The following is a 12,836-nucleotide window of genomic DNA, read 5'->3' on the forward strand; positions in this document are numbered from 1 at the left end:
CAAATGTCAAATTTAAGGGAATATGTTTTCGACCTATTTGCAACCGGATGTGACGGACTAAGATTTAGTAGTATAACACCTAAAGACAATCAACGAAAATTGCTCCGACATTTATAGTAACATATGTGCGTTTATTTCAAGACCAAGTGTTTTCAGAAGTAATTCAAACAACCTATAATTACACGCCCTAATCACACTGAAGGCACGTATAATAGACCGAGGTACGACCGACATGCGTCCCACAAACTTTCAAGGGAAGTTTTGCCTTCGTAGCATGCATTTCATATGCGTTAGACAAATGCCAGATATACGGCAATATACATTACTTCAACGCCCGACGAACGCTTATGTACACTTCTCTTGTAGCTTATCTACGTATCATAAACTATCAGGTTCATTGGATATTCTTGGTAAATATTATTATAGCTATTTTACAAAATTTTCCTTTGATCTTACTGACTAATAAATTCCTTTCTCAGCAAATTAAAGGGCATGACAAATCATTGCTAGGATCTAAGGACACACGTGTTGTTGTCAATGAAATTTTAATAAGCAACGTTGTCATAGGTAAAATATCGATGTACAGATTATCATTTGTCATCTCAACTCGATTGATTTGATTGATCCCTGTGAAAGTAAAACAATCTCTGACTTGTGTTGTGTGCATACCATTTTTATTGTAGCACTTTGATTAACAAGATATAGAATGATATCGTCCAAACGCTACCAATTAAAATATTGTTGTTACTATAAAGGTCATTATAGATATTTTGTGTACTTTTCCCTTGATCTTTTATCATGTTTTGTGTGATAATTTTTCATATAATGCTACTCGCTTGAGATAGAAAATTATCGGTTGAAATTAAGGGTGCATATTCCATTGTCAATGTTAACATCAACGACGTCATAATCAAAATGCCGATACAGAGATTTTAATTGTCCTTGATGAGATTGAAGCTTAGAATCACCCGTTCGTTTGAAAAGTCATCGATAATCTACAATAACATAATTATATTCTTATTAGGTAAGGACGACAAATACTGGCAAGGGTATTTTGGTCCTTATATATCTGCTGCTGGAATTCGTGTGAAGAAGGAAAGTAAACCTGCCAAGAATGACAGCTTTTCAGATATTGATCAGGTATTGTAATGCCGGCCTACCACCCTTATTATAGTAAACCTATGTTTGTATAGTTTCTTGAAGTTATTGAGGATACACGATGGATGTTAGTGAGATGTCCAATGTTGAAAATAATATAACACATGGAATTTTTTATTTTGGCTGTTGTTTCAATGATACATTAGTGAATCAATATTAAAACCACAATATGCAATTTTAATGACCCGATAACAGTATCGTAACTATACCCCTTCCTTCTTAATAAGTCTGTTAGCTTTTGAGGTGAATCCTGCCATTTTTGTACTTTGTAAAGAATATTACAATAAAAGGATGTGAAATACCTTATTGTGCAAGATATCCGCCTGTTGAAATATATTAACGAATGATGTCATTGTACTGATGATAAAATTTAGTGAATGTTTTGACTCTTTTAGTAAATTGTTTGACTCTTTTAGTAAATTGTTTGACTCTTTTAGTAAATGAGTTGACTCTTTTAGTAAAAGATTTTGAATCTTTTTGATAATCTCGAAATTCTACAATATAAATAATAAACCAATTATGTTGGTATAATTTAATGAAAATTCAATCAGTTTGGTAATTACCTCTTTTATAAAAATCAATTCTATGAATTTTGAATATACAGACTGACGTCACTACCAAAAGATCTAGTTTAGAAAAAATGTTGACGAATATTCTTACTAGCAATCAGAGTATATTTAAAGATCTAGTTGACGACAAAAGTGAGTATTTAGAATAACACTTATCAAGTTAATACCCTTCCGTATCACCTGAAATCACCCCTAAGTTTTGATGGGGTTTGTGTTGTTTATTCTTTAGTTTTCTATGTTGAGTCATATGTACTATTGTTTGTCTGTTTGTCCTTTTCATTTTTAGCCATGGCGTTATCAGTTTATTTTCGATTTATATGAGTTAGACTGTTACTCTGGTATCTTTCGTTTCTCTTTTAAAACCTTTCAGATCAGAAAAGATTGTAAGATGTCTATTTTCGACTTCTGCAAGGTTTCAACTAACATTAAACTCATTATCATGCGGCAATGTTCGTTTTATGTTGTTTAGCCTTTTGGATATATACCTGTATGCTATAGCGCCTAGGTATTTCGTGTATGGTGAACACTGTACATGTGTGTCTGCCTGTTTCATATCTGACCATGATGACGTCAATTTTATTTGATATATTAAATGACAGTAAGATGTCTATGTCTGGTTGTCGGTCAGGGTTCATATACTTTTAAACTTATATTCCAATTTGAATGGCCAAACATAACTTTTACATTTGTCAGTTTCTAAGGCACTGTAAGGATCGGAACAAATTTATTTAGCGTACGGGATATTTGTAGAGATCTGTATGGCATGGTTCATCTGACCTTGAACTCTTTTTATAAACCATTGACAATCTTACGCGCATTTGACACTTCTAGTAAAACCCTTGATATAATAGACGTTCAACAAATATACTACCATAAGTAAAGTAGACGAGACACTACAGCATTTGCACTCTGGTATTCTATAGTCTGTAGTATATAGTTGAATCAATCCACATCTGTGTGGTATATAAAGAACTTAAGAAAGTAATGTTGCACAAAAGTTTGGATATCGTTCAATCACAAATTAGTCATGAAAGATGTTGTTTGGCTGTAATTTTTTGTTTGATGGATATCATTTTGGTTTAAATGTTTCATATCCATATTATTGGCTAAATAGTGTCGGTCTGCCTGAATTGCACTTGACCGATTCTCAGAGCTAAACCTTTCACACTTATTTAGACACGTATTAAGTTGGGTGTTTTTATCTTTCGGGGTAAAGTGTTGAATAGAAAACAAATGTTCATTATTATCAAAAAAGTTACAAGCTTCAACCAGTTGCAGTGTATCAAATGGTAAAGAAAATACTGATTTCTGAGGACTAGTATTAAGTCTGGTAACGCATCATCTTTCACGATCAAAACAACGCGTTGCCTGATCTTTCACGATCAAGTTTGATGAAAATTCAACAAATTCAAGGGTTTCATATACAAATTAATGCTTTTAAGGGAAGAACATACTTTAATCTTACTGTACTATCAGATACACCAAAGATATAATTTCAAATATATCATGATGAATTGAAATATGTAGGTTATAGGTACAAAAAGCGTATTATTTGTAATTAATTTCATAGACATGCATTGCGCCTTTTATGTTTTTTCACAAAGTACTGCATATTTTCTTTATCTTATTTCACACTTATGTTGAGGAAGTTAAATCATTTTGACAGGCAAATTTTTTTGTTCCGATTTGTTCCGCGGTTAGAAAATTAAGCAATTTTTTCAAAGATTCTAAACTAGAATTTACATTCAATGTTTTTCACGATCCGTTACCAGAGCTTTCACGATCGTCTCTCAATACTTAACCGCCGTTAGATATTCTTTCACGATCATTTCACCCGTTAAACCGAATGACACCCTGCATACGTTCCCTATTCAATTACCTGCATATCAATTCTTTTTTTCAGTACAAGCGACAAATTAGAAATTGTAAATATATTTATCTAATTTGGTAACAATTTTAATTGTACTTTGTTTATATTTGATTTCGAGGTTTTGCCATAGTCTGCATTAAAGATTATTGAACAATTGTACTTCGTTGATATTTGATTTCGAGGTTTTGCAATAGTCTGCATACAAGATCATTGAACAATTGTACTTCGTTCAACATTTCAATTTTGGTCGAACTTGAGACAACAAAATCCACGGACATTGTAATCCAACCAAAAAAAAAATGAATCCATAGTATAAAATATTAATTGTTATTTTGTAGATTTACCAGTTGACCAGGAGTTCGAAAAGCAAACAGATATGTCTAATGATCTGCATGGTTGGAAGGGAGGCAAAAAACAAACTCACAAAAAGAGGGAAATCAGAGTATTTGTTTCAAGCACATTTCGGGATTTTGCTATAGAGAGGGAAGTAATTATCAAAAAAGCTTTCAGAGAGGTGAGAACAACTGAGAAAAATTTAACCAAACATGTCCAAAATCATCATAAGGGTATCCCGTTTAAAACATGTGTCCAATGACCCCGCTTGCAAACCAAGATGGCCGACATGGCTAAAAATAGTACACAGGGTAAATTACAGTTTTTGACTCATATCTCTGAAACCAAAGTATTAAGAGCAAATCTGACGCGAAATAAAATTGTTTATTAGGTAAAGATCTATCTGCCCTGAAATTTACAGACCAATCACGCATCCCGATGTTGGATTGCTACCCTTGAATTGGTAATTTTGAGAAAATTTTGCAGCTTTTGGTTTTTATCTTCAATATTATTATAGATAGAGATAAACTGTAAACAGCAATAATGTACAGAAAAGTAAGACATACAATTAAGTTAACTTGACCAAAATGGTTAATTGACCCATTAAGGATTAATTGCCCCATTAAGGATTAATTGCCCTTTAAAGTCAATTTTTAACAATTTTCATGAACTTTGTAAATTTTTGCAAAATATTCTACTCTGTTACTACTGGGCCAAGTTTATTTTAGATAGGGATAATTGTAAGCAGCAAGAATTTTTAGTGAAGCAAATTCACAAAAAACATCATGATCTCCAAAACATAATTTTGTCATGAATCCATCCGTTTCCTTTGCTGAATATGCACATATACCAAGGTGAGCGACAAAGGCTCTTTAGAGCCTCTAGTTTAGAATCAGAAGTGTACCTGAATAATGTTGAAGGTCTTATTCATCTGTAATTAATATTTCTTTTTGTTCTTTATATATTAACCGACCATTGTAGTTGCCATAAAAAGTTAACGTTATGCTTGAAATAAAAAGAAGCACATCTATTAGATATTAGCCTATCAAGATATTAAAGATATATAATATGGTACTCAAGAACAGGCCGACTCATATAAGAGTTTTTGACTTTATAAAATTGACAATACATACGTAGCAATTCAGAAAACAAAATATCAATCCACAAGAGAGAAAAGATAAAAAGTCCAATAAAAACTGACAACACCAAGGTCAAAAGGGAAAAAAGAAGAAAAGACAGTGAGCAATAAAAAAATTTTAACCGAAAACTGAAGCTTGAGCGTAAAAAATTATCAAAGGTTTCAGGATTATAATTTAGTACGCCAGACGCGCGTTTCGTCTACATAATAATCATCAGTGATGTTCATATCAAAATATTATAAAGCCAAACAAGTACAAAGTTGAAGAGCATTGACGATTTAAAATTCCAAAAAGTTGTGCCAAATACGGCTAACGTAATCTATGCCTGGGATAAGAAAATCCTTAGTTTTTCGAAAAATTCAAAGTTTTGTAAACAGGAAATTTATAAAAATGACCACATAATAAAAAAACATAAAAATTCGGAGATAATATATGGTGAACCGATAGGGTAAGCATTATCTGCTCCTTAAACGTATGATTCCGATTTGTGGTTGCACTATAGGTGTTCGAAACTTTCTTCATTTGTGCTGAAAATTGAAGTATTTCAAGGAATAGTCACTGAAATGTATTAGAAAATTTACCTTAAATTTTGCCTATGATGCAATGTTTAGTAAAAGGTCAAGTGTACATTTTTCAGAAAAATTTGCATCAAAAGCAACTTGAAATTTTACTCATCTAAAGGTTGTGCTTGTTTGGCACTTAAATATTTACCACATAGTAGAGAGTTTTGTGGCACTTCAATATTAACAAGAGTTAAACGTTAGTTATAATAGGATACTGATTTGTGTTGGAAATTGTTACTAAGGCGTACTTAAAATGTGAACACACAACTTATTATTTAAAAAAAATCGTAGAATAACAGTGTTTATAATATTATATGAAATATGAATTTATACATAATTTCATTTCAGATTAATCGTCTTTGTGTAGACAGAGGTGTATTCTTTACTTATGTCGACTTAAGATGGGGTATAACAACTGAACAAACAAATGATGGCAAAACTATTGCTATATGTTTACAAGAGGCAAGTATAAACTATTGCTTTATGTTTACAAGAGGCAAGTATAAACTATTGCTATATGTTTACAAGAGGCAAGTATAAACTATTGCTATATGTTTACAAGAGGCAAGTATAAACTATTGCTATATGTTTACAAGAGGCAAGTATAAACTATTGCTATATGTTTACAAGAGGCAAGTATAAACTATTGATATATGTTTACAAGAGGCAAGTATAAACTATTGCTATATGTTTAAAAGAGGCAAGTATAAACTATTGCTATTTGTTTACAAGAGGCAAGTATAAACTATTGCTATATGTTTACAAGAGGCAAGTATAAACTATTGCTATATGTTTACAAGAGGCAAGTATAAACTATTGCTATATGTTTACAAGAGGCAAGTATAAACTATTGCTATATGTTTAAAAGAGGCAAGTATAAACTATTGCTATATGTTTACAAGAGGCAAGTATAAACCTTTGCTATATGTTTACAAGAGGCAACTATAAACTATTGCTATATGTTTACAAGAGGCAAGTATAAACTATTGCTATATGTTTACAAGAGGCAAGTATGAACTATTGCTATATGTTTACAAGAGACAAGTATAAACTATTGCTTTATGTTTACAAGAGGCAAGTATAAACTATTGCTATATGTTTACAAGAGGCAAGTATCAACTATTGCTATATGTTTACAAGAGGCAAGTATAAACTATTGCTATATGTTTACAAGAGGCAAGTATAAACTATTGGTATATGTTTACAAGAGGCAAGTATGAACTATTGGTATATGTTTACAAGAGGCAAGTATAAACTATTGCTATATGTTTACAAGAGGCAAGTATAAACTATTGCTATATGGTTACAAGAGGCAAGTATAAACTATTGCTATATGTTTACAAGCGGCAAGTTTAAACTATTGCTATATGTTTACAAGAGGCAAGTATAAACTATTAATATATGGTAACTATAATCTGCAAATGTAATCAATTGGTATACTTTTACAAGAGGTATGTGAAACTTTATAAAAATATGTTAAAAAGATACCAGTAAAAAATAGTTTCATTGAGCATGTAATTTATTCGTTAATGTAAGAAGCAATATTTAATCTTGTGTGTTTGGGTCAAGTTAACTATTGAGAAATACTATAGAATTTGTTTTTTTCTATATTCAAGAAGCTAGTTATTAGTTTTATTATTTCAAGGGGGAAGATGAGAGTGTGTAAGAATCAAGTTCAAACCCTTAACAAAAAACTAAAATCTTTGCAAGAGACATGAAAACAAAAAATGGAAACACGAAAGAGGCAAGTCAGCATTATTTGTGTATTTTAAAATTTAAATGTACTAAGTGTCGTTTAAAAAGGTACATCCGATTACGGCTCCTGTACTTGAACATGCAGTTTTATCGAGCATTAGTTTTATAGTTTTATTGTTGATATTCACCCCACATGAACCATTATTTAGAATAATTTTATTGATATACAAGAACTTTCTTGGTATACCTAAACGGTAGAATATACAGACAGAAAAAGAAGTATACTAAACAACAAAACTATTTTGATTTACCTATGTATAAGATGACGTAATTTTTCAAAGATGATGCTTTGCGAAATTGTTTAGCATTTCACAGCGGTATAATACTTTTACCTTTATTATGTATCCTTCATTTTTATTAGCTTTGCATTTGCATTGTATCATAGATCAAATTTATTCGATCAGTGTATGTTCATTTGTGTTACTGCGTTTTAAGCTCACTTGGCCAAGTGAGCTTTTCTCATCACTTGGCCTCCGTCGTCCGTCGTCCGTCGTCGGCGTCCATCGTCGTTGTTAACATTTAACTTTTTGAACTTCTTCTAGAGAACCACTGAATGGAATGAAACCAAACATGGCGTGAGTGTTCCTTATGATGTGCTGACCAAGTGTTGTTGATTTGTAGCCGATCCATTATCCAAGATGGCCGCCAGCGGGGGACTTAGTTAAACGTAGGACCTTATGGGAAATGTATACAAATGACTTATATTAGAGATACACTGAATGGAATGAAACCAAACATGGCATGAATGTTCCTTATGAGGTGCTGACCAAGTGTTGTTACTTTGTAGAAGAATCATCATCCAAGATGGCCGCCAGCGGAGGACTTAGTTTAACATAGGACCCAATGGGAAATACATACAAATGTCTTCTTTTAGAGAACCACTAAATGGAATGTGACCAAACATAACATGAATGTTCCTTATGAGGTGCTGATCAAGTGATGTTACTTTGTAGCCTATCCATCATCCAAGATGGTCGCCAGCGGGGGACTTAGTTTAACAGAGGACCCTATGGGAAATGCATACAAATGGCTTCTTTCAGAGAACAACTGAATGAAGTTAAACCAAACATAGTATGAATGTTCCTCATGAGGTGATGACCAAGTGTTGTTACTTTGTAGCCGATCCATCATCCAATATGGCCGCCAGCGGGGGACTAAGTTTAACATAGGACCCTATGGGAAAAGCATACAAATGACTTCTTTTAGAGAACCACTGAATTGAATGAAACCAAACATAGTAGGAATGTTCGTTATGAGGTGCTGACTAAGTGATGTTACTTTGTAGCCGATCCAACAACCAAGATGGCCGCCAGTGTGGTGACATTGTTTAACATAGGACCCTATGGGAAATGCATACAAAAGTCTTCTTCTAGAGAACCACTGAATTAAATGAAATAAATCATATCATAAATGTTCCTTTCCTAATGAGGTGGTGGCCAAGTGTTGTTACTTTGTAGCCAAATTTTATCTTTTTTTATATGATTTCAAAAACCCAAGTAGAGTCAGGTGAGCGATACAGGCTCTTGAGAGCCTCTAGTTTATTGACTTAAGCCATTCAAATTGATATTCTATAGAGTGTCTTTTTATGTTGTGATGTCTCAGATAAGGGAGAAGGTAACATTAAAACGTTTAATCCCGCTTCAATTGGTTGCACCTGTTCTAAGTCAGTAATCTGTGTTCATAAGTTGTCGTTCGTTGACGTGGTTCATAAGTGTTTCTCGTTTTTCGTTTTTTTATATAGATTACACCATTGGTTTTTACGTTTGAATAGTTTTACACTAGCATTTTTTTAAGGGCCCTTTTTTGCTTGCTGTTCGGTGTGAGCCAAGGCTCCGTGTTGAAGTGTTGAAGACCGTACCTTGACCTATAATGCTCAACTTTATAAATTGTGACTTGGATGGATAGTTGTCTCATACATACGACATCTTCCTATATCTATATTAATGAACACATACCTACATATTACTTCCATCAATGCATTTTGTAATGTAAGAAACAGAAAGATGTTTAACGACCACAACATATACTGACCCGAACATTTGATAACAGAAAATGTTTGTGAAATTCTAATTGAATCTTAGAAATGTATAAAGTCAATGTTATTTCAGATAGATCGATGTCGTCCATATTTTATCTGTTTGATGGGGGATAGATTTGGGTGGAGCCAGACAGAAGAAAACAAAGATGAAACTCTTAATATGACTTATGACTATGCAATAGAGAATAATCCAAATCTGAAGTGGATTGATGATTACAGATACAACACAAGTGTTACACAGGTCAGTTAACAGATACTTATTTGAAAGTGTAAATTCAATAATTGTTTTTTTTTAAACTAGCATCATCTTTAAATACAGTGTAGGAACTGTAAAATAGCTTATATTCTTAGGATTTAGTCATTAGCTAAGTCGATATTGATAAAATGATCACCATTATCAGATATTTGTCAAATATGGAAAAATGGTCCAAAATGTGATAAAAATATTCTTTCAGAGTGCATAAAAGTCACAAGAAGGAATAATATTCATGCACAGCTTATTTATGAATTGATTTTTTAAAAATAATAATGGTTTCCTATGTTAACAGATTATGGTTGCAAAACATCACAGCTTGGATGTTTAATATTCAAAACTCTAAAGCTTAAAATGAATTTTATGTCTTCTCTAAATACATGTAACAGTAAATTTTGTAACACTGTAAGCAGAATGAAACGCAAGTCCGTTAAAGGGTTGGGCTTCAGACAATAAAGTTCGAGATGAGATAAATGAAGGTATAAAACAAAGAATACTGTTTATAAGAACAACGTTACATATAGTATTTGGGGCAATGGTCAAATCGTACTTTATTTTTTTCGAACGTCACTGAAGAGTTTTTTTAAGACGAGCGTCACTAGGGAGTTTTTTGTAAACAAAACGAGCGACTGGCGTACAAAATTTTAATCCTGTTATCTATGATGTGTTAATTAATGTTTCTGTTGATAATTTTTTAATGTAAATTATCAATAAAATTTTATAAAAGATAATCACCCGTTGAAATGACCTTTATAATTTACAACAAAATGAACAAGAATTACTAATAAAACTGAAAATATGTAATCATCATTTACGCATTATAACTTGACAATATATTTTGTTTTAGCTTGAAATTGTCCACGGAGTCCTCAATAATCCAGATGATGTAAAAGACAAATGTTTCTTTTATCTCCGTGATCTTCCTTCACAAGATGAGGTGTCACCAGAACTATATAAGGTACACTACATACATATTCAAGAACATAAAAGTTAATTTCATTTATTTTCCTTTTTATATCTGTAACTAGAAATGACTTTGCCAGAATTTTACTGAATCACAGAGATAATCGATAAAGAATTTACATTTGATTTTTCTCGGCCATGTGAATCTGAACGTTGTTTCAATCGTTTTGTTTTAAAAAGAAATATTTCATGGATTTGGCTATACTTTTTGGATCTTTTGAATTATAGCTCTTCATCTTTTTTATAAGCTTTGGTTTTCAACTATTTTGGCCATGAGCATCACTGAAGAGACATGTATTACCGAAATGCGCATCTTATGCAGGAAAATAAGTACCGTTAATGTTATTACTACCACTGGGTCGATGCCTCTGCTGGTGGACTGTTAGTCCTCGAGGGTATCACCAGCCCAGTAGCCAGCACTTCGGTACTGGCATGAAAATACGGATTTTTGTGTGTTATTAAAATTTGCTGTTACAGAACGTGAGAAATTATTACAGATTAAGGAACTTATCTCCCTCATTAAAAGCTCTGATTCTTTTCATGGATTTGGCTATACTTTTTGGATCTTTTGGATTATAGCTCTTCGTCTTTTATATAAGCTTTGGTTTTCAAATATTTGGGCTACGAGCATCACTGAAGAGACATGTATTGTCGAAATGCACATCTAGTGCAGGAAAATTGGTACTGTTAATGTTATTAGTCCGTAGATGGTAATTATATTTTATGGTTTACCACTGTTTGCTTTTTCGGAAAAATCCCTTAATCATTTTTATGTTTTTGTCCTTTTGTTTTTAAATTATTCTCAGTCAAGCAGCTGTCCAATGTCCAAATGTTCAAATAATTATAATGCACGGCTGTAACAGTATCATCGCACCATTACATGTAACAGTTATGCCTTCGGACTTTGAACTGTATGACTATTGTATAACCACTAAGTACTAACAGTTAAAACCTTTACAAAGGTTTAAAACTTTCGAAGTTGTAACATATATCTGTGATACTTGTAGTGTCTAGTTAGTGAATCTGAATGGCATAAAAAACAACAGGAATATCTGAAATCATTGATACAAAAGAATTCCAAAATCAGTGTAAAGAAGTTTAATAAAGCTGATGAAGTGTCTGAACTGATCAAGCAGGTAATTATCTTAAATGTGTTACTCAACTATGATGAACTGGGTTATCTGCTTGCATGATTGGTCAAAAATTTGGATGGTAATAACACTTAATGTGGGTACAAAACACAGAGAGATAAATTGTCTTATATACTGAGAATTTAATAATAAGAAAAATCAGACAAGGAACAGTTACATAACTTTAGGTCTTTTTCAGTTTGGTGTATTGACCAAATGCTTATATCTTGATAGGATTTGAAAGGCTGTGTTGATCAGGAATTTCCAATTGGAAGTGAACTAACAAAACTAGAACAACAAGGTGAAGCACATGCAGCTTTTGCATCACAGAGATGTCGAGTTTATATTGGAAACCAGAATTATTTTACAGAAATCAACAAACACAGAAGTCAGAATATATCACAACCGTTTATTATATTTGGAGAATCAGGTAATAATACAGAAATCAGAATATATCACAACCATTCATTATACTTGGAGAATCAGGTAATAATACAGAAATCAGAATATCTCACAACCATTCAATATACTTTGAAAATCAGGTAATAATACAGAAATCAGAATATATCACAACCATTCATTATACTTGGAAAATCAGGTAATAATACAGAAATCAGAATATATCACAACCATTCATTATACTTGGAGAAACAGGTAATAATACAGAAATCAGAATATCTCACAACCATTCAATATACTTGGAAAATCAGGTAACAATACAGAACTCAGAATATATCACAACCATTCATTATACTTGGAGAATCAGGTAACACTACAGAACTCAGAATATATCACAACCATTCATTATAATTAGAGAATCAGGTAACTCGTTTAGTTCTAAAAAAACAATTAATTCGTATTTGATAGTGCTTTAAAGTCCTATGAATTGTGTATAAAATTATTATGGGAACGAAGTCCCCAATAACAGTAGAAAAATCAATAAAAATAATTGTACTAATGAACTCAAAATCGTTCATTTTTTGTATGTCATGCTTTGAATTCCCGCATCCTCGCAGAAATCTACAGTTTACTTCCTTTTTCCTGTCTAATTTGTATGAAACTTTG

At 32.2% G+C, this 12,836-nt stretch overlaps 1 protein-coding gene across 2 annotated transcripts in view; it reads left to right on the top strand.

The window, feature by feature from the left end:
• The first annotated feature begins 9,505 nt into the window (after positions 1–9,505).
• LOC134699062 (TPR repeat-containing protein DDB_G0287407-like) overlaps positions 9,506–12,836 on the top strand; it is an 89,364-nt gene continuing 86,033 nt past the window's right edge. The window contains exons 1-2 of one of the 2 annotated variants that reach the window (XM_063560749.1): positions 9,506–9,666; positions 10,526–10,636. In XM_063560749.1, the coding sequence (XP_063416819.1) occupies positions 9,529–9,666; positions 10,526–10,636 (249 nt within the window). In that variant the 5' untranslated portion in view covers positions 9,506–9,528. The remainder of the gene's footprint in view (positions 9,667–10,525; positions 10,637–12,836) is intronic. The other variant, XM_063560748.1, reaches the window with a different exon arrangement.

This window comes from Mytilus trossulus, unplaced genomic scaffold, assembly GCF_036588685.1.
Source record: "Mytilus trossulus isolate FHL-02 unplaced genomic scaffold, PNRI_Mtr1.1.1.hap1 h1tg000024l__unscaffolded, whole genome shotgun sequence".
NCBI lineage: Eukaryota > Metazoa > Mollusca > Bivalvia > Mytilida > Mytilidae > Mytilus > Mytilus trossulus.